Source organism: Acomys russatus, chromosome 17 (genome assembly GCF_903995435.1).
Source record: "Acomys russatus chromosome 17, mAcoRus1.1, whole genome shotgun sequence".
Lineage (NCBI taxonomy): Eukaryota > Metazoa > Chordata > Mammalia > Rodentia > Muridae > Acomys > Acomys russatus.
This window is the reverse complement of record NC_067153.1, coordinates 44,516,568-44,537,326: the sequence shown is the minus strand read 5'-3', so window position 1 is coordinate 44,537,326 and position 20,759 is coordinate 44,516,568. Positions and strand designations below refer to the sequence as shown.

General features: G+C 48.8%; 1 protein-coding gene and 1 non-coding gene across 2 annotated transcripts in view; both read left to right on the top strand.

Moving 5' to 3' along the window:
* Window positions 1–20,759, top strand: part of Rangap1 (Ran GTPase activating protein 1) — a 28,056-nt gene continuing 7,297 nt past the window's right edge. The window contains exons 1-7 of the mRNA XM_051160058.1: window positions 1–149; window positions 4,265–4,411; window positions 11,653–11,780; window positions 12,986–13,045; window positions 14,634–14,813; window positions 17,554–17,688; window positions 20,452–20,610. Coding sequence (XP_051016015.1) covers window positions 4,300–4,411; window positions 11,653–11,780; window positions 12,986–13,045; window positions 14,634–14,813; window positions 17,554–17,688; window positions 20,452–20,610 — 774 coding nt within the window. The 5' untranslated portion in view covers window positions 1–149; window positions 4,265–4,299. The remainder of the gene's footprint in view (window positions 150–4,264; window positions 4,412–11,652; window positions 11,781–12,985; window positions 13,046–14,633; window positions 14,814–17,553; window positions 17,689–20,451; window positions 20,611–20,759) is intronic.
* LOC127201880 (small nucleolar RNA SNORA55) lies at window positions 19,281–19,468 on the top strand. Its single transcript, XR_007832224.1, has one exon. It is a non-coding gene; the product is annotated as a small nucleolar RNA SNORA55 (small nucleolar RNA).

Sequence of the window (20,759 nt, the reverse complement as noted above, 5' to 3'; positions counted from 1 at the left end):
TAGCCTCGGCAGCGAGGAGAGGCGAGCGGACTGGTCACTGGGACAAGCCATACCGAGGCGCGGTGGCCGGATAGGTCCTCACGTGGGCTCTCAAGCAGTCACCGACGCGCGCGTTCCGTCGCCCCACGCGGCGGTGCCGCCTGTTTGCTGTGAGTCGGGGCCCTCACGTTGTTCCTGTCACCTGCCTAGGCCACCAGGGCCTGGGTGGGGCCGCCGCGATCGCCTCGCGCCTGCCCTTTGACCTCGCTGCGCCCACCGCGGCCAGGCGTTAGGGGGTGGGTGGGGTGGGACGCTGGGCGGCGCTGGCCCTTTGACATTTTGGGGAAACTGAGGCCTAGAGTGGGCACCAGCCCCAGCTGCCTCCCTCCGCGCTGCTGCCTGCGGTGGCGTCGCACGTTGCCATCCATCTCACCTGGAGGCGGTGCGAGGCCGCCTGGCGTTCCGGGTGGGGCCCCGCAGCCCATCGCCGCCTACCGGAGTCGGCCCACGGCCGCGCGCGGGCTGGACTGGCATGAGTCACTGCTGACGCTTAGCCGGGTCGATGGATGGATGTACACCTGAGGACGTCTCCCACGCGGCCGCCCGGGAGCAGAGGCGTTTGTGTGTTTGACCGTTTGTGTCTGCTCCCTCGCAGGCCACCTGCTGACCTTGGGTAGATCAGTTCCGGCCCTCTCTGTGCTTTGGTTAGTCATTCTTTATAGAGTGGAGGAGAGAGCCTGTGGGGTGTGTCTGTGTGTCCCCAGCCCATGGATTGAGAACGCGCTTTTTACCTGGAGCCCTACCACCACCACGTTTTAAATCTCATTGTCCCATCTTAGAACTGTAAGAGGTGGCTGAGTTCTAGATAGATTTTTTTTTTTTTTTTTTTTTTTTTTTTTTACTTCGTGTTGTCATTCTTTGAGCCCCTCAATGTCAGACCTTACACGGGGACACTTTTCCTGTCAAAGCAGCGTGATGCACTTTTATCTGCTAGATACCCTCCAGGGACCCTCCTGGTCACTAATGCTTATACACAGTCTTTAAAATGTCCTTTGTGCCTTGAGTCTCATCTTTTCTCCTCTAACAATTACATGTTCATCTCTCTGATCTAGCCATAGCCCCACTAGCCTTGCAGTCCCTCCTTTTCTCACACAAGCCTTTGCATGTTCTTTTCCCTTTGTAGGAATGGGTTTTTTGCAGCACTCAATCTATGATAGCGATGGTTTTGTTATAGATAGCACGTTTTATCATTCTATTGTAAAGTGCACCCCCCCAAAAGAAAACCACCAACAACAAAACCTCTTCTTCCTTGCCTTTCCAAAATGGTTGGTTTGTGTGGGTTTTTTTTTTTTTTTTTTTTTCCTTTGTATTATTCAGACTGAGTCTCATGTAGTCTGGGCTCGCCTCACCTCCCAAGTGCTAGATCATAGGTGTGCCCCACCATGGCCCTTTTCTTATTATTTTCCTTTTTTGTGTGTGATGATAGAGATTGAAACCAGGTCCTCACAAATACCAGGCCCCTCCCTCATGTCCATGCACTTTTTCATTAACATGCAAAATATTTTGCTTAGCGTATAAGCTTCGAGAGGTATGTGCTTCACGTGCCCAATGCATGTCCAGTATATAGTGCCCAATGCACTGTTTTGCTGACTGTTTTGATACCTTATCCCGAGTAGTGATTTATGCTTATTGGTAATCAGGGTGCTCAAGCGTAAGGTGAGGAAAAGTGATGGAGGCTGGCTGAACCGAGAGGGAGGCCTGGTGTGGGGCAGGACATTAGAGGGGCTTTTGGGGCTATACCCCAGCCATTCTGCCAATCTGTTAAGATCCTCGTTATGGGGAACTTTGTCTCTGGTGGTGAGATTATCAACTATGTATTTGATTGTAGTCCTGCTTCCTGGCAGAGGAAACTCCTAATGTGCACGCTGGCTCACAGGTAGTGGCACTAGGACAGGTGGAGGTAGCCGTTACAACAACCCAAACAGAATTAGAGGGCTGGGACTCTCACTCTGTATCCCAAGCTCAGATTTTGCCATTGGCACCTATGATTTTAACCAATCATGCTTACGTAACAAAGTCTATAAACCTCCAAAAGGACAGGGCTTGGCATGCTTCCAGGTATCTGAACACGCACTCTGGGAGGACATGTGGGAGGTGCATGGACGTTCTGGCTTCTTTTCTCAGCCCTTCCCTATGCTTTCTTTGTGTTTATCTGGCAGCTTATTTGTATTCTTTAAAACCCCCCCCTGCCCTTTGTTTGCTGGCATGATGGAGCATACCTTTAACCCCAGCGCTGGGGAAGCAGAAGCAGGCAGAGCTTTTGACTTCGAAACCATCTTGGTTTACAGATTGAGTTCAAGTCAACCAGAGATGCACATTGAGACCTTGTATCTAAATAAATGAATGAATAAGTCATTTGTTGAGGGTAGAAGGTAGAGCTCAATGTGAGAGGTCTAGGGTGCCATCCCCAGCACACACCCACATGCCACACAGACACACACACATCTTTTTAAATAAACAAGTAGGGGCTGGAGAGGTGGCTCAGAGGTTAAGAGCACTGTCTGCTCTTCCAAAGGTCCTGAGTTCAATTCCCAGCAACCACATCATGGCCTAAACCATCTATAATGAGATCTGGTGCCCTCTTCTGGCGTGCAGGCATACATGCAAGCAAAACACTGTATATGTAATAAATAAATCTTTAAAAAAAAAAAAAAACTAAACCAGTAGATACTGTTTTCCCAGTGTTCTGTGATCTGTTCTAGCAAATTAATTGACCCCAAGGGAACCGTCATGGCAACCCTAGTTCATAGCCAGTAGATCAGAAGCGCGGGTAGACACTGCAATCCATGTGAGCATCTTGTGTGGCTCAGCCTTGTAGACAGCTCTCAGCTCCTGGCTTCTGAATTGGAGAACAGCATGCAGGGTGTCCTGGCGAGCTGGCTTGTCCAAAGTGTGTCAGGAAACAATGGGAGGCTGGCTTTGTTTTCCACACACTGCTCTGTTGCTATGGCAGCCCTTGTGAGGTAGATAATGCTGGTCTCCTAGGAAGCTCTGAGGGGCCGCTGTGGCGTGTGCAGTCTGAAACCAGACATGCAGTGGCCTTAGCCTTGTGTACCACCCCAAGTCATGGCAGCATGGGCAGTGGGGCACTCCCTGGCATGGATGACCTGGATCCCATAGCCGTCTATGTCCTGTTTGAGGAGTGGCATCCTCAGACACAGTGCTGCCAGGATGATCAGGCAGGTGTGTGCCTCTTGAAGCAGCCCTGGCTTTGGGGTTTGACTGTCCTTGGCTGGGTCTCTCTGTTGGGGCAGTGTGGAGAGGGACTTGTGGAAGTTGGTCTCTCTTCTACTTTCCAGACTGTTATTTTAATATTTTCTTTTCTCTTTGTGGTTTAGTTACTGAGTTATTCATGGAAGGAAGTGGGCTAATCCACCCCTCTGACTAGTGATCTCAAGGGGACGTCCTCCTGCCTGCCCCCCTCCCACATACTTGGGGGTTATGCTTTGGGGTCATACCCAGGGCCTTAAGTTTTCCAGAAGAATACTTTTAACAAGGTTATCTTGTTGTTGTTGTTGTTGTTTTGTTTGAGACAGGGTTTCTCTGTGTGGCCTTGGATGTCCTAGACTTGTTTTGTAGTCCAGGCTGGCCTTGAAGTCACAGCGATCCCCCTGCCTCTGCCTTTCTGAGTACTGGGATTAAAGGCATGCCCCACCACACCTGGCTAGGACACGTTTTTAATGTGTATGTGTGAGTGTGAGTGTATGCGTGTGAATGCAGGTACCCTCAGAGGTCAGAGGGGTCTGATGTCCTGGAACTGAACTTAACAGGTAGTTGTGAGCTGCCTACATGAGTGGTGGAAATCAAATGTGGGGTCTCTGTAAGAGCAGCAGGTCCTCCTAACTGATGATCCATCTCTTCAGTCCTCCCTCCCAAGATTCTTTTTTATTTTTCTTTTGTTCTTTTGAGACAGGGTTTATCTGTGTAGCCTTGGCTGTCCAGGCTGGCGTCAAACTCACAAGGTTCCTCCTACCTCTGCTTCCCAAAGTGCTAGAATGACAGGTGTGTGCCACCATGCCTGGCTCCAATTATTTATACAGTGTTCTGCCTGCATGTGAGCCAGCAGGCCAGAAGAGGACACCAGATCTCATTATAGATGGTTGTGAGCCACCATGTGGTTGCTGGGAATTGAACTCAGGACCTCTGGAAGAGCATCAGTGCTCTTAACCTCTGAGCCATCTATCCAGCCCTCCAAGATTCTTTTTAAATGCAATTTTTTCTTCAGTTTGCAGATCTCCAAGAGAACCCACCGTTGTAGTCATGGCTTCTGAAGACATTGCCAAACTGGCAGAGACCCTGGCCAAAACCCAGGTGGCTGGAGGACAGCTGAGTTTTAAGGGCAAGAGTCTCAAACTGAATACCGCAGAAGATGGTGAGTGCCTGGGCTGGCTGTTGAGGTGGGAGTGCTGTGCAGGTTCACTGTTCCTCAGGCTTTCTGCGCCACCGCATCGTTATCATTTGTTCTGGCAGTCCTGTGAAGTGGGGTCAGTGCCATGGGTCCATTATAACAGTGACTGAGGCTTGTAGATGGCGTTTGCTACTTTGTAGGTTCTTCTTTCTTCCACCTTTCTCCACCCCTTTTCTTCCACCCTTCCATCCCTCTAACACTAGAGGACAGAGGATAGAAAAGAGATCCCTGAATAAAAGGCAGGGGTTAAGAAGGAGGCCTCGAACTCGCAGAGATCCACCTGCCTCTGCCTCCTGAGTGCTGGGACTAAAGGTGTGCATCACCATGCCCAGCAGAAAACGTTCTTGTTTCTGTGGGGTTTTTTGTTTTTTAAGATTTATTTATTTATTATTATGTATACATTGCTTTGCCCACATATACACCTGCCCATGAGAAGAGGGCATCAGATCACATTACAGATGCCTGTGAGACACTAGGTGTGTCGCTGGGAATCGAACTCAGGACCTTTGGAAGAGCAGACAGTGCTCTTAACCTCTGAGCCATCTCTCCAGCCCCTGCTCTGTTTTGATGATATCCACAGCTTTAAATTTCCTGTGGAGATACAACAAATCTGCGTCCCCGATGCAAAACTTTTGTGGTCTTCCATCCTTATAGTATATATGCTGACTTAATTCTGCAGTTTTTTCTATAACCTGGTGACTCTTAGTTGCTTTTGTTTGAAACGGCTCTTATTTTTGCTTGGACCTGCACTCATTGGACCAGTAGCAGCCCTTGCAACATCACCTGCACACTCCTGGAAGCCTAATCCTTCTTTCTGGTTTATATTTAGAAAAAGCATTGCCATTAGAGAAGCTTTGTTCACAATTTTGTTGCAAATGACCAAATTTCCCACAATTAAAGCCCTGAGCATTATGAGACCTGAGACCTTTAGCAGCCTGGTCACATTCTTTTTACAAATGACTGTATTTCCTGCGATTGAAGCGCGGGCTTGATCTATGATATTATCATAATAAATGTTAGAAACAACATTGGTTGTATTATTTATCCATTTGTCTATGGGTGATGCCTCTGCCTTTAATGGTCTAATAATATTTTTCATTTGGTATTCATATTTTCATATGTCAAGGTCTCTTATCAACAACTGTCTTGCATCGGAGTCTGATACAGCTTTATTCACAGCTGAGATGAATCTTTGTAAAAAAATCAGTGAAGGCTTCTTTGGTGCTTTGTATAATCTTCATAAATGAGGTGGATCTTTCCCGGGCTCCTCAACTTTGTCCCAAGCTCTTAAAGCTGCTATATGACATTGTTCTATAGTGATGTCATCAAATTGATCTGTTCTTGTATATCAGATTGCCATCCTTCACCCAATAATTGATCTTTTATTATATTCATTCCCTTCGCTCTATTTCGCTGTTCAATATTCACAGCTTCTTCCCTCCACCAGTTAGTCATTTCAGTTGCGCACCAGGCTCTAGTGCAGCTGTTACCAATCCCTCCCAGTGCTGGGGGCAATAATTCTGAGTAGCCTAGTTATTTAGACATAAGGCAAGTACATTCCATATGAAACCATGACCTTTTTAAAAGGCCTCAGATCTCTCATTTCTATGGGACACCATCCTATCTCATCATAACCTTGTTCCACACCACTAGCAGTCATATGCTACTAGGAAAGGTGATGGTGGCCATCTCATAACCCACCCCTCCTCTCACTCTGGTGAGGTTAGTTTGAGATTAACCCTTTCTGTCAGAACAGGATGTTTCTTCAGACCATCCTCCTGCCCTTTCAGCGTTTCTCCAACCCCACTGTCCTTCAGCGCAGTTTCTTTCCCTCTTCTGTAACACACTAACGCTCTCTTGCTCAGTCGCCATTGGCACAGAACCTTTGGTTCTCCCTTTCCTTGTGCTGGTGGCTTCCCAGGACCTTTTACTTCCTGTTGTCCCAGTTGTTCTACCAGTTCTGCAGCCCTTTCAGAACAGAGCGTCCAGGGACCCTTTTCGTTTTCCCATCCCAGCCGTTTCTTGTTTCTCAGGCCCCTCCACTTCCACTTATTTTTCCTACTGTTCAGCTGTTCACCCAAACATTTTTCAAACAATATAGGAAGAAGAAAAAGAAAAACCAGACAATCTGCACCAGAAGCAAAGCAGGGTGGGAGGGACTATCCCAGGGTCATACCCACGATAAATTTTTATTGGCATCTTGAAACAAGATATCCATTCCTTCCTCCTCTGCTGCCTCCTCCACGGCACTTAGGTCAACTGTCCCATGCCTGGCTATATGTCTGCGTACTGCTTGTGGCTAGTATTAGGTAATTTGCGGGTTCTTCTTTCTTCCACTCTTTCAACCCCTAACACTAGGTAAGAGACTTAAAAAAAGCCCGGTGTGGTGGCTCATGCCTTTAATCTCAGCACTCAGGAGGCAGAGGCAGGCGGATCGTTGTGAGTTCAAGGCCAGCCTGGTCTAGAACGGCCAAGGCTAAACAGAGAAACCCTGCCTCGAAAAACCAAAGAGAGACAGACGGAGACTGAAGCGTAGAGAGGAAAGGAAGGAGATCCCTAAATAAAGTCAAGGGTCAGAAACCGGGCCGTCATTATTAGATGACTTCCTGCTGATTAGATCATTGAGTTTTTTGTGGCAATTAGGCCATTGCTGTCAAGATATCTATTCTTTATGTTGTTCTTTGTGCACAACTACATTAAAGACCAAGACCAACAGCCAATAACCAACCATTGATACAGCGAGACTAGTCTCGCGCTTGTCCGTCTAGCTCAGCCGCTGACTCTAGTAGGGCTTGGCTCTTCCCAGCTTTTATTTTCTCCATCCCAGCACAACTATCTGCTTTATAGCAGAGGCCCTGAGGAGGCTGCATTAAAACAGCTGTGCTGAGCTCTCACGGGAACTTCCAGTCCTTGCAACCAGGAATCCTTAGGAGAGGGAATGGGGTTCCTGTCTTCCCATTCAGGACCAAGGCTTAGCTAGCATAGACAACCCCAAATCCATGGTGTCTGGAAATTAAAGTATCTGCCTTTACACCTTGTGAGGCCTCTCAGGGTTCTGGCCTAACCAGAGAAACTGGTTTGGACTTGTCAGATTGTCTCATGCACCCACTGATAAATTACTCTGCTCCCCCAGTGAACTTTCTGAACCTTGGGGTGCTGGGGGTGTCCCTCCCTAACAGCTTCAGAGCACTGTGACATTTGCAGATTCCTCTGTGGATACCCAAACCCTCCTCTTTACCTGCTTTCTTTGTTCTAGTTCCTTATTTGTTGTGTTGGGGTTTTTTGTTTCATTTTGTTGTTTTATTTGATTTTTGAGACAGTCTCACTATGAGGATGAAGCTAGTTGAACTCATAAAGACCCTCCTGTCTTTCTGCCTCCTACGTGCAGAGATTACAGGCACACTCCACTATACCTGATTTGTGAGGGTTCTTGTGAGATTGTTTGTGGGTTTTTTGTTGTTGTTGTTGTTGTTGTTTTGTGTTTTTTGTTTTGTTTTTCAAGCCAAGGTTTCTTTGTGTAGGCTTTTGGGGCCTCAAGGTGGCTGTGTAGCAGAGACCATCCTTGAACTCCTGATGGTCCTGCCTCTATACTCCCATGTTCTGGATTTGTGTCATGTCTGAGAATTGGGTAGAAGAAGCTAAGCACCTCATTCAAGTTCACTAATTTCACAAATCACCAGATTAATGAGGTCCAGCTGAGTCCCCTGCTCCCACAGGTCTGAGTAGACCGAACTTAATTCAGTGAAGACATTGTTGGGCCAGAGAGGTGGCTCAGTGGCTAGCGACACTTTTGGATTAGCCTGATGGCTTGAGTTCAGTGCTGGAAACCGTGTGGTAGTGGAGAAGTGACCCCTGCAAGTTGTTCTCTGGCCTCACGCAAACACAGTAATGCATGCTTTGGTTTTTTCCTTTCGAAGGCTGTAATCCCCATTTTGCAGATTTGAAAGCTGGCCGAGGGCAGATATCCCCTAAGAGCACAGCCTCCATTGTGGGGGTGAAACTCAAGCTCTGAGCTGAGAAGAAGCTTGGTGACTTAGTACTCGTGTACAAGCCCTGGATGTGCTGCCCAGCACTGCAGAAAACAGACAAAGGCCCAGAGTTTGGCTTTGAAATTTGGGTGACTAACTCTTCACACTGTGAGCAGTATAGTAGGTCACTAGGAATGCCCAGCTTGGGCTGGAGAGATGGCTCCGAGCCCTGGATTTGAGGAGGGATGAGGTACTTGCGAGACAGAATGAGAGCATATTGAGAGTCTGACCGCCAGCTCCCCAAATAAGGACACGGACCTTTTCTATTTATTCAACAAGCCTTAAGCTCTATAACTAGAATCTATCTAGTCTATATTAGGTCACTAGGAATGGCCAGCTTCCTCCAGCCTCATAGGCAGGAGCTCCTGACCCTGAGAGGGAACTAGGCACTTGGGAGGCAGATCCAGGAGATTTTCTCCGATGATCATGACTACGCTCTTGTCTGGGGACTGTAACCGAATCAGGAAATCAACATCCGAGTACACAGTGCACAGAAATATCACTCCAACAACATGGATCTGAGAAATGAAGGTCACTTTATTTATCTACCTTTAATCAATTAGTTTTTAAATTGTATTTATTTATTTGGTGAGACAGTCTTTCTTTGTAATTCTGGCTGTCCTGGAACCTGCTATGTAGACCAGGCTGGCCTCAAACTACAGACATCCTCTCAACAATGCCTCCTGAGTGCTACTAGGGTTAAAGGCGTGTTCCACCAGGCCTGGCCCTGCCCCGCTTGCTTTTAAGGTTTGTATGTTTCCTTGAACAGCGGCTATCAGGGAAGTCCAATGTTAGTGTCCATCTGGGCTCTGGAAAGGTCCAGGGTAGGATCTCTGGCTGAATTTGTATTCCCCTCCAGTTCACATCGTATCTTGGGTCGCTAGACCTGATGGCTCAGGTAACTGATCAGGATTGAAAGGGAAAAGGGGAGGGAGCCTGGGCTTCCTTCTCTAGAGACTGGCTGTACTGTGGCCAAGAGGGAAACTGAAACTGACCACAATGTTCCTACAGCCAGGGCCTGTAAAAGCGGTTTCTAGCCAAAAGCTGCAGGCAGGGTTGATAGGCCTCTTTGTGGAGATCTCCACTAAGCTAAAGTATGCCTGCTTGTCTGAGAGGGCTGATGGGGAGCCCTGCGTCTGCTAACTTATTTGTAAATCTATAGGGAAATCAGAAATGAGAGAGAGAAAATAAACCACTTACACACAAACATTCAAGAGAAAAGGTGGATGAAGTTAGGCATTTTAACTTCAACTGGACCTAAGTCAATCATCTTAATTTCAACCGGAGGAAGTTAAGCATCCTGATTTCAATGTTATTTATTGTTGGTCACTGTATTTCTGAGAAAAGGGAATTACCTCATAGTCAAAAAAGACAATCACAAAAACAGATGAATTCTAAAATACATTTTTACGTTTTTAGAAAACTAAACATTTATCTATGTATGTATGCATTACCTAAGTTCGTAGTGAGTTCAGAGTGGCGAAGGTCGACAAGGCCTAAAGGTTAACAGAGTCTAAAAGTTACAATTTACAGTCTTTTCAGTTAAGACTGACCTGGCTACACAAATGTGTAGCTATCACTTAGTTCATAATGAGTTCAGAACAATAATTTTATCTGTCTTTCATTCTAAGAAACAGTAAATTTAAAATGACAATGTATGATGCCACAAAGTGGTCTAAGGACTTATAACAGTTTATATATTTAGACATTAAAGTTTGTGCTTAATTTAGACATTTCTAGGTAACCCCATTATATCTTGGGTTCATGGGAAGTTTAAACCAACTTGCCTATATTTATGGTGAATACCAGGATTCGTGGTGCCATCTGGAGTGAAGGCTTATCTGAGGCTGCAAATCTGCTTCAAGGCAATCCCCTAGTGAGGCATCAGGAGGTCCACAAGGGTATTATTTATTGTAGCCATAAACTTTCTAAAATGGTTTCAGAAGATCTAAAACAATTTAACTTTTTGTTTGTTTTTTCGAGACAGGGTTTCTCTGTGTAGCCCTGGCTGTCCTGGACTCACTTTGTAGACCAGGCTGGCCTTGAACTCACAGTGATCTGCCAGCCTCTGCCTCCCGAGTGCTGGGATTAAAGGAGTGCGTCACCATGCCTGGCTAATAATTTAACTTTAAAACTATTTGAATCAAATCAAGAATTCCATAGTCAGGGATTAATTCATCTGAACAGCAATATATCCTCACCAAGATCCTGCAGGAAGTTTGCTCAATCAGAGCTGGTCAACACCAGAGTGATAGTTCGCACCAGTGCCAGATTTTTTTTTTTTTTTTTTAAGACATGGTTTCTCTGTGTATCCTTGGCTGCCCTGGACTCACTTTGTAGTCCAGGCTGGCCTCAAACTCACAAACTCACAGAGATCCAGCTGCCTCTGCCTTGCTGAGTGCTGGGATTAAAGGCTTGTGCCACCACGCCCGGCTCTAATGCCAGATTTTAGAGAGATGCAGCAGTGCACAATTGCCAGATTGTCAGAGGTTGGAAGCAATTCTGAGGTGCATCATGGTACAGACTTTGTAAAATATTAGATCTCTTCCACAGAGCTCTCATGCCTACTGTACTTCCCCAAATCAATGGCTCTTGACATTGTGTCAGAGGCTGGAAGCAATTCTGGGGGTGCGTCATGGTACAGACCTTGCAAAATACCAGATCACCTCCTAGACAGCCCACGTGCCTAATGAGCTCCTTTAACAGGATGGCTCTTGGCAGTCCAGTCTGTTGACCTTGGATGGGGACTGCCTTTTGGATCGTGACTTGAGATCACCCCAGCCACTGTCCTCAGGACAGCTGGAGTGGAGGCTCTAGCCATATGACAGTAAGAGAATCAGAATTTCAAGGCTATTCTTGACTATGTAGTGAACTTCAAAGCCTTTCTGCACTACATGAGACCCTGACTTTAAAAATCACAAGCTAAAAAGAAACTCCCTATCCACAGTGACTAGTGTTAACTGATTAATAGTACAGTGACTAGGCCTGTGCTCACATGGACATGGAGGAACAGTCTTCTGCACAGCTCTGCTCCTGAGTAGGCTGTGGACCTGTCCAATTCTCTCTCTGGACCTGCATGCCTCATAGCCCTTGGAGTCAGTGACTTAGAGGTGCTTTCTCCGCTGTCCTGCCTGTGGTGCATGAAGGCAGAAGCCTTAAGTGTCTTCTTCCTTACAGCCAAGGATGTGACTAAGGAGATTGAAGACTTTGATGGCCTGGAGGCACTGCGACTTGAGGGTAACACCGTGGGTGTGGAAGCGGCTCGGGTCATCGCCAAGGCCTTAGAGAAGAAGCCAGAGCTGAAGGTGAGAGCACAGGCAGAGGACAAGAGCAGGTCCAGGACCTGACACACACCTGTCCTGGTGACGGGAACCCACATAGTTCCTCTTACTTAAGCCCCTCGAGAGCACGCAGGTTTGCCCTTTCCTGAAATGAGGCAATCTTCAGGGGTTAGGAAAGCAGGGGTCTTTTTGGTTTTTATAGACAGGGTTTCTCTGTGTAGCCCTGGCTGTCCTGGACTTACTCTCTAGACCAGGCTGGCCTCGAACTCAGATCTGCCTGCCTCTGCCTCCCGAGTGCGGGGATCAAAGGTGTGCACCACCACTGCGGCCTGACAGAGGCCATTCTAATAATTCACCCATAGCAGCCAGAACTAGGGCTAGGGCTTTTGCAACCAAGGCCTAAATGCTCCTACCTTTGTGACATTTATCTGGTCATTTTTACCAAGCTGGCTTTTTATGTATTGTAGGAAAACAATTTCTTATGTATGTGTACCAGGTATGTGCCTGGTACCTGGCAGAGGCCAGAAGAGGACATAGAATCTCCTAGAACTGAAGCTTTAGGTGGTTGTGAGCTGTGATGTGGGTGCTAAGAACTGAACCAGGGTCCTCTAGAAGAGTAGCCAGTGCTCTTAAATGCTGAGCCATCTCCCCAGCCCGCCCCTAAACGAACTTTTAAATGCAAAGCATCATTTCTCCAAACAGGACATAATAGAAAAGTGTGCGTTTTAGCTGGACACTGGCCACCTAAGGCTCTAAGGCTAGACCTTGTTCTCTCTTGGGTGGGCATGGAGGTGCAAATCTGAGATCACAGGATTTGGGAGCTTGGCGAAGGATTAGGAGTTCAAAGCCAACCTCAGTTACATAGTTGGAGGCTGACTTGGACTATGTGACACTCCTGTGTGGAAAACAACATAAAAGGCGCACAGTGCCGTCAGGTAAGGGTGAAAAGAGGTGCTTCTACATCATAAGGCCTCTTTTTACTTTTGTGTTCGTCTGTTGCCCAGAATTGTCACTTATTTCCACCAGAAGGTTGGACAGTTCAGAATACCCTTCGCTTCCAGGCCCCTCCAACTGTGCCAGGACGGGTCTAATTCTCTACTGAGAAAACCGAAACTGGCAGCTCTAGGAGTCCTCTGGTACCCAGGCTCCCGGGGAGGCATCGCTGGTGTGAGGCTTCACGCGAGGCTGCCCTGGGTTCTCCAGCTAACACTTCCCTTCTTCCTGCACAGCGATGCCACTGGAGTGACATGTTCACCGGAAGGTTGCGGTCCGAGATCCCACCAGCTCTGGTAAGGGCCAGGCTGTGCTTTCCTGCAGGCAGACACCCCCTCACACTGGTTTTCTCTGGAGAATCAGTTCATCCCACAGGTGAAAGCCAGGCTTGTGCAGCACCTGCCCTGTGTCCCGACAGGCGATGGGCAGGTGAGATCAGGAAGGAGCCCTCAGGGCCCAAGCCTTGACTGGGAGGAGGTGCTGCTTAGAGCCAGCATCCCAAGGCTCCTTTTGTCACACTACATCTCCCTTGCTGTGCCCACCCTCTCCTGGTGCCCCGGGGACCTGTTTGCTCAGAGTCCAGGCAGTATATGGTGTCTCGTGGCTGTTCCACCTTTCCTTGTCACTCTTCTGCTGTGACACTCAATAGGGGCTCCCGTTCCACATTGTCTAGGGCCAAGTGCCCAGTGTTTGAGCCACAGACAGGGGGAGAGAGAGAATTAGGCTGGGTCTTCGTGCAGGCTGGCAGTGGGCTGCCCTAGGCCCCTCTGCCTAGCACAGCCTCAGGATGGTGGCATTTGGAGTGGTGATTGTCATGCCTCCTCAGGCCTTCGGTACAGCACAACAGTGGAGTTTCAGAAAAGCCTCCTCACCGTCTTCCCTCTCAGAGAGCCACAGCAGGGCATTCTGGGCCTCTTAAGCAGGCCTACTATGTGGTGCCAGCTCCTGAGAGACAGTGGAGTTGGTGTCCACCCTGGAAGGGTGAGCAACCTCAATCTCAAAATAAAGAGAACCCAGGGGTCCAGAGGAAGGGGGCAGTGCATAGCTGTGGCCACCAGAGGGCAGAGGTTAGCTGGGGCCAGACCCCCTGATGGCAGGGCAGCCATTGGCTTTGGAGCAATTCTAGGAAACTCTGTGTGGTGTGGGCAGAGGCAAGGTGTCTGTCTCCTCTTGATTTCCTTCCATTGAGAGCTGCTTGCCATTCTTATGCCTGCCCCCCTTTCTCCTGTCGCCTCTCTGGCAGAGCCACCGCTGGTCATTTCTCCTGGCAGGGCTGAGGATGTCTCCTGCTCAGACAGTCCAAGCTTGTGGTGTTTATGAGGCGTTCCTGCATGTCCAGGAGCCTGCCCCAGCTTAGGCAGGCTCCAGCTTTCTGTATCTCTGCTCTGTCTGGAACTCTTCTGTGTTGAGTGGCTGGTGCTCATCCTTGGTGAGCTCAGTGCCACCTCCTATGGAGTGCCTTCCCAGATCTTCCTATCCCCAGGCCCCACCCACTCCCATTCCACTGTGGGAGCATAGTAAGGAAGTCTGCTGTAAATGCGGTATCTAAGCCAGCAAGGTGGCTCTATTGGTAACGGTGCTTGCTGTGCATACTTCTATTAAAGATGCACTCAGGCAATAAATGCCCTGGAGGAAACAGAGAAGGAACCAACCAGAAGTTATGCTCTGAGCACTATACTTGCATTTTAGTACAAGTGTGTGTAGGCTCAAACTCAATAATAAATGATGATGATGATGACGACGACAGTAAGTTACAATTTTTAAGCCAGTGTCTGTGCCACATCCTCACTGACTGGGGTATGATCTGTGGACAGGGCCAGGCCTGGCCCAGGAGTGGCATCTGGGAGGTGTCTGGGGGACTGACTGAGTTCTCTCTGTGTCCAGATCTCACTTGGGGAGGGCCTCATCACTGCAGGAGCACAGCTGGTGGAACTCGACCTCAGTGACAACGCATTTGGGCCTGATGGAGTGCGAGGCTTTGAAGCCCTCCTCAAGAGCCCAGCCTGCTTTACCCTACATGAACTCAAGCTTAACAACTGTGGCATGGGCATCGGAGGTGGCAAGGTGGGTTGGCAGCCCTGGGTGGGCCCTCCTGTTTCCACCTTGGCCTGTGTGTTGTGGCCCTTAGCCTACCATCAGGGATTGTCACTTCAGAGGATAAAAGCGGTGCCTCAAAGCAACCTGTAGACAGTGAGGAAAGGAGTCCAGAGGGTGGGTTGCTAAGCAACTATTCCACGGTCTTGAGTTGCCTTGGCAACACAGGCAGTGCTGCTGCATAACCTGCTCTGCCCTGTTTGCTGTGCAGAATTTGGGGCTGGGATATCCTTGTACCAAAGCTCTCATTACTCAGAACAGCTGGCACAGCCCCAGTCATGGTCGGCTTTTATTCCTGGACAGGGTTGTGCCTTAGGTTCACCTGCGGCTACCAGCCATGCAGCGCGGGAGACCAGCCCTCCTGTTTCCCTCAGACCCAGAACACTAACAGGGCTGGGGGTGCATTTGCAAAGCTGCTTCTGTGTGCGGGGCTGGCACCAGCTCCAGTTTCCTGTACGGGTAAACAGGTCTGGAGTGGAGTGAGTAGAGTTGGAGCCTTCACCATAGGTTGCATTCTTTATTTTTCTCCCTCCCCTTGTGGCAGGGAGGATTGAACCTAGAGCTTCAACACACTTTGCATGGAACTGTGTCTCCACCTCCCAGGCTCCATTCAGATCAGAAAGAACCAGAGTGAGCCTTGAGTTGTCCCAGGCTGAGGAGACAGTGACCACCACAATAGAGGTTGGCCTGTGACATAAAGGCTAGTGGAACCTAGGTGCCCTCTTCCCAGCATAACACTTTTTCACTTAAATGGTTGTGGTTTTTTTTTGTTGTTGTTTTTGTTTTTAATATTTATTTATTTATATTTATACATACTCTGCTCGCATGTGTGCATGCCTGTCAGAAGAGGGCACCAGATCTCATTATAGATGGTTGTGAGCCACCATGTGGTTGCTGGTAGTTGAACTCAAGACCCCTGGAAGAACAGACAGTGCTCTTAACCTCTGAGCCATCTCCCCAGCCCGAGGGTTTTGTTGTTGTTGTTGGGGGGGGGGGGGTTCTGTGTTTTGTTTTTTTGGTTTTTTGGTTTTTGTTTTTTTTGGTTTTTTTTTTTTTTTTTTTTTTTTTTTGAGACAGGGTTTCTATGTGTAGCCTTGGTTGTCCTAGACTCGCTTTGTAGACCAGGCTGGCCTCAAGCTCACAGTGATACACTTGCTTCTGCCTCCTGAGTGCTGGGATTAAAGTCATGCACCACCACACCAGGCAGATTTTGGTTTTTCAAGATGGATTTCTCTATGTAGCCTAGGCTGGTTTTGAACACAGAGATCTGCCTGCCTCTGCCTCCTGAGTGCTGGGATAAAAAGTGCCCAGCTGAGGTGTGCTGTCACACACCTTTAATCCCAGCACTCAGAAGGCAGAGGCGGGTAGAACACTGTGAGGTCAAGGCCAGCCTGGTCTACAAAGCAAGTCCAGGACAACTAAGGCTACACAGAGAAACCCTGTCTCAGAAAACTTTAAAACAAAACAAAATGCACTTGTAATCCCAGCACTCTGGGAGGTAGAGGCAGGTGGATCTGTGAATTTGAGGCCAGCCTGGTCTACAAAGCGAGTCCAGCACAGCCAAGCGACACAGACAAACCTTGTCTTGGGGGGAAGTGTGCCTGGCTGTGTTTTGTTTTTGATGCAGGGTATGTTGTAGGACAGTTTTACCTCAGATTTGCTATCTAGCTGAGCATGACTTTGAACTTTGATCCTTTTACCTCTACCTCCTAAGTGCTGGGATTACAGGCATGCCTTACAATACCAAGCTATATCAGTAACCAGAATACAGTTATGCCTTCTGTTTGCTTAGTTAAATGGCTTACATCATCTGTTCTGCACTTGAAGCTATTAAGCAAAATAAAAGTTGCTTAGGAGGCCAGGCATGGTGGCGCACACTTTTAATCCCAGCACTCTGGGAGGCAGAGGCAGGTGGATCTCTGTGAGTTCAAGGCCAGCCTGGTCTACAGAGCAAGTCCAGGACAGCCAGGGCTACACAGAGAAACCCTGTCTTGAAAAAAACCAAGAAAGAAAAAAATGTTGGTTAGGCACAGGTACTATCAGATGGTGAGTGCACCACAATCTGGCAGGAAGTTCCCTCAGATAGGGAGCATGGGAGAAAAGCTCAAGGCTCTGTGTTCTGGTTCAGAATCAGCTAGTTTAGTGACCATACAAAGTTTCTAAGCTGGTTGCTATGGCAAGACTGGAGGTGCTTAGAAGGCAGAGTTAAAGCAGTGTGAGTTCAAGGTCAGCCTCAGCTACATCATGAGACTGTCTCAGGGCAAGATTCTGGCCTCTCTCAGCCTAGTTTCTTCATCTGGAAGGTTAAAATCATGATAAATTTAGCCCTGAGAGAAGTAGGAGTTCACGCCACACTTGGCTTACAATCCAGCTGCTCCATTTGCCTCTACTGCCTTAGACCCTGTAACTAGCCCCAACAAATACCAGAAAGTATAAAAGTTCTACATGCAATACCTGCAATCCCAGCACTTGGGGCGCAGAGGCAGGTGGGTCTATAGAGCAGGATCCAGGACAGCCAGGGCTGTACGGATAAACCCTGCCTGGGGGGCGGGGAGGAGCTTTGTATAAACTGTGAAGTGCTGTGACCATCGTGCTTTAGCAGAGGCCTTTGATCACCATTGAAGGAGGTGTAGTTCACTGGGAAACGGTTGAGAGGCAGGTGGAGTGAGGGCCTATCCAAGAACTGCACATACCGTGCCTTTCCGTGCAGATTCTGGCCGCAGCTCTGACCGAGTGTCACCGCAAGTCCAGTGCCCAAGGCAAGCCCCTGGCCCTGAAGGTCTTTGTGGCCGGTAGGAACCGCCTGGAGAACGATGGGGCCACGGCCTTGGCAGAAGCTTTCGGGGTAAGTCATTTCTTTGTACCCTGCTATGCCAGACACAGAAGGAGGTGGGGGGCATAACAGATTAGTGGGGCTCGGTGCCTTGGTTTTTTTGTTGGGTTGAGATGGGATATGTCTCTGTAGCCCTGGCTAGCATGGAACTGTCTATGTAGAGCAGGCTGGCCTCAAACTTAACAGAAATCTCTTTGCCTCCATCTCCTGAGTAGTGACTGGGATTAAAGGTGCGGTGTGTGTCACCATCCCTGGCTTATTTTGTCTTTTATTTATTTATTTTTAATTAATTTATTCTTGTTACATCTCAATGTTTATCCTATCCCTTGTATCCTCCCATTCTTCCCCCCCCCCCCCATTTTCCCATTATTCCCCTCCCTATGACTGTTCCTGAGGGGGATTACCTCCCCCTGTATATGCTCATAGGGTATCAAGTCTCTTCTTGGCAACCTGCTGTCCTTCCTCTGAGTGCCACCAGGTCTCCCCCTCCAGGGGACATGGTCAAATGTGAGGCACCAGAGTACGTGAGAAAGTCATATCCCACTCTCCACTCAACTGTGGAGAATGTTCTGACTGTTGGCTAGATCTGGGTAGGGTCTTAAAGTTTACCGCCTGTATTGTCCTTGGCACCCAAATCTGCCTATCATAATGTTCTACTTGTAGGTTATTTTTGTTTTTTTGGTTGGTTTTTAGAGACAGAGTCTCTCTGTGTTAGCCTTGGCTGTCCTGGACTTGCTTTGTAGACCAGGCTGGCCTCAAACTCACAGAGATCTGCCTGCCTCTGCCTCCCGAGTGCTGGAATTAAAGATGTGTGCCACCATGCCCAGCTAGAGTGATGCGTCTTAAACCCAGGTAGTGTTACATCAATTCTGTGTGAAGTTCTCTATTCTGTCTGAAGGTGGAGGGTAGCGGGGGACAGGCCTAGTGCAGGAAGGCCTGTGGCTCTGAGGCACAGACTTCTGCCTAGGAGGATTGAGCAAGTCTTCCCCGGTGTGCAAGTTAGCTTTTGTCAGATTGCTCTAACCTAGAAGAATTAAGTGGGAGGTGTGTGTGCGCATGTGCATGTATGTGTATATGTGTGAGCGAGCTGTGTGCAGGTGCCCACAGAGGCCAGAGACATTGGGTCACCCTGGCACTGGAATTCCAGGCAGTTGTGAGCTACCCAACTGAAGTCAGGTCCTGTGCAAAAGCAGTGTGTGTGTGTGTGTGTGTGTGTGTGTGTGTGTGTGTGTGTGTTTTCACCTGCGATGGCAGGTATGTGTACACCACTGGTGCTCAGTGAGGCCACAATGTGGGTGTGGGAACCAGATCTGTGCTGTTGCTCCAGCCCCAGGGAAGAGCGTCTAGGTGAGGAGTTGGTGGTCTGTGGGGTGATTGTTAATTAGGGTGAATGTGGGCAGCACCACTTATGGGCTGTGCCTTGAACTGTGTGAGTGAAGAAAGTGGCAGAGCAAGAATAAGCAAGCGAGGGTGTTTTCACTCTGTGTCCCGACAGCTGAGGTGACGCAGCAGGCAGGTTCTTCAGTTGCCGCCTTTGGCACCCCCAAAATAAACGCCTTTGGCTCAGAATTGTAAACAAAAATAGAGTGAAACCTCCCTTCCCAGCACTTGAATCTATCCCACTTGTGCTGCTTGGTGCTGCATCGTGAGCAGAGGCTGTGCAGACGGGCATGCTTTCCTTTCGTCTTGATGCTGCTGTGGGGACAAACAGCTCTGCATCGTGAGCAGAGGCTGTCCAGACGGCATGCTTTCCCTTCATCTTGGTGCTTCTTCCTACAGCTCTGCCACACTTTTTTTTTCCCGAGACAAGGCTTCTCTGTGTAGCCTTGGCTGTCCCCCCACTCACAGGTTTCTCTATGTAAACCAGGTTGGCCTTGAACTCACAGAGATCTGCTTCCTAAGCACTTTCCCTCCCAAGTGCTAGGATTAACGGCACGTCTCACCATGCCTGGCCCCTTTTCCTTTCTTAAGTTGCTTTTAGTCAAAGCATTTTATCACAGCAACAAAATGAAGCTAGGGCTCCTCGGGAGCTGAGTTCTAAAGGAGAGCGTTGGGCTCAGGAAGATGCCAGGGACTGGGGAGATGGCTCAGCAGTTAGAATAATGCATTGCTGTTCTTGCAGCGAACCTGAGGTTGGCTCCCAGGACTTATGTCAGGCAACTCACAACTGCCTGTAAGTCCAGCACCCAGGGGTCCTCTTCTGGGCACTGGGCACCTGCATGCACAGGCAGACACAATTCAGAATGTTTTGTTTTAAAGAAAATGGCAGTGGCACTGTAGACCAGCATGAGCACACTCAAGGCCCTAGGTTGGAGCCTCTGATACAAATAAAAATGTCAACAAGCAGGGAAATGGTGGAACTGAAGCAGAGAGGATAGGAGCCAAAGGCCTGGGCAGGTGTGGTGTGGAAGTGAGACTGGCTGCACAGGAGGAGCCCTCAGGTGAGTGACGCTGCATATCTAGAGAACAGCCCTGCTGCCTGCCAAAGCCTGCCATCCCCACCACTACCACCACCGTGCAGAGGACACCAGACTAAGAAACCTCCATTCCTGATGCAGGCTTTCTACTTCAGAGCTGTGTGAACCTGCCCAGTCTTTGGCATCTCTGACCCCTTTTCTTCTCTGTGGATCTGATGTAGCCATGTTCAAACGCTTGCTTGGAGATCTGTGCCCTGGGAACTCAGGCAGCTCTTGTCTGATGTCTGTGTCTGTGTATCACCCACCACATGTCACTATAGCACCAGGCCACACTGCTCAACTCTCTTCTGCCCCACAGGTCATCGGGACTCTGGAAGAGGTCCATATGCCACAGAATGGAATTAACCACCCTGGTGTCACCGCCCTGGCCCAGGCATTCGCCATCAACCCTCTGTTGCGAGTCATCAACCTAAATGACAACACCTTCACTGAGAAGGGCGCAGTGGCCATGGCTGAGGTGAGGGGAGTCCACATGGGCCTCAGGAAGCTTGTTGGCAAGCGTGGCAGCTGCCCTACCTTTCCACCCTTTGTCCTGAATACCCTACAGCCCTGCTTATTTGCACAGGGCAGGTCATGGGTCACACGGTGCCTGGTGCTGAGTGATCT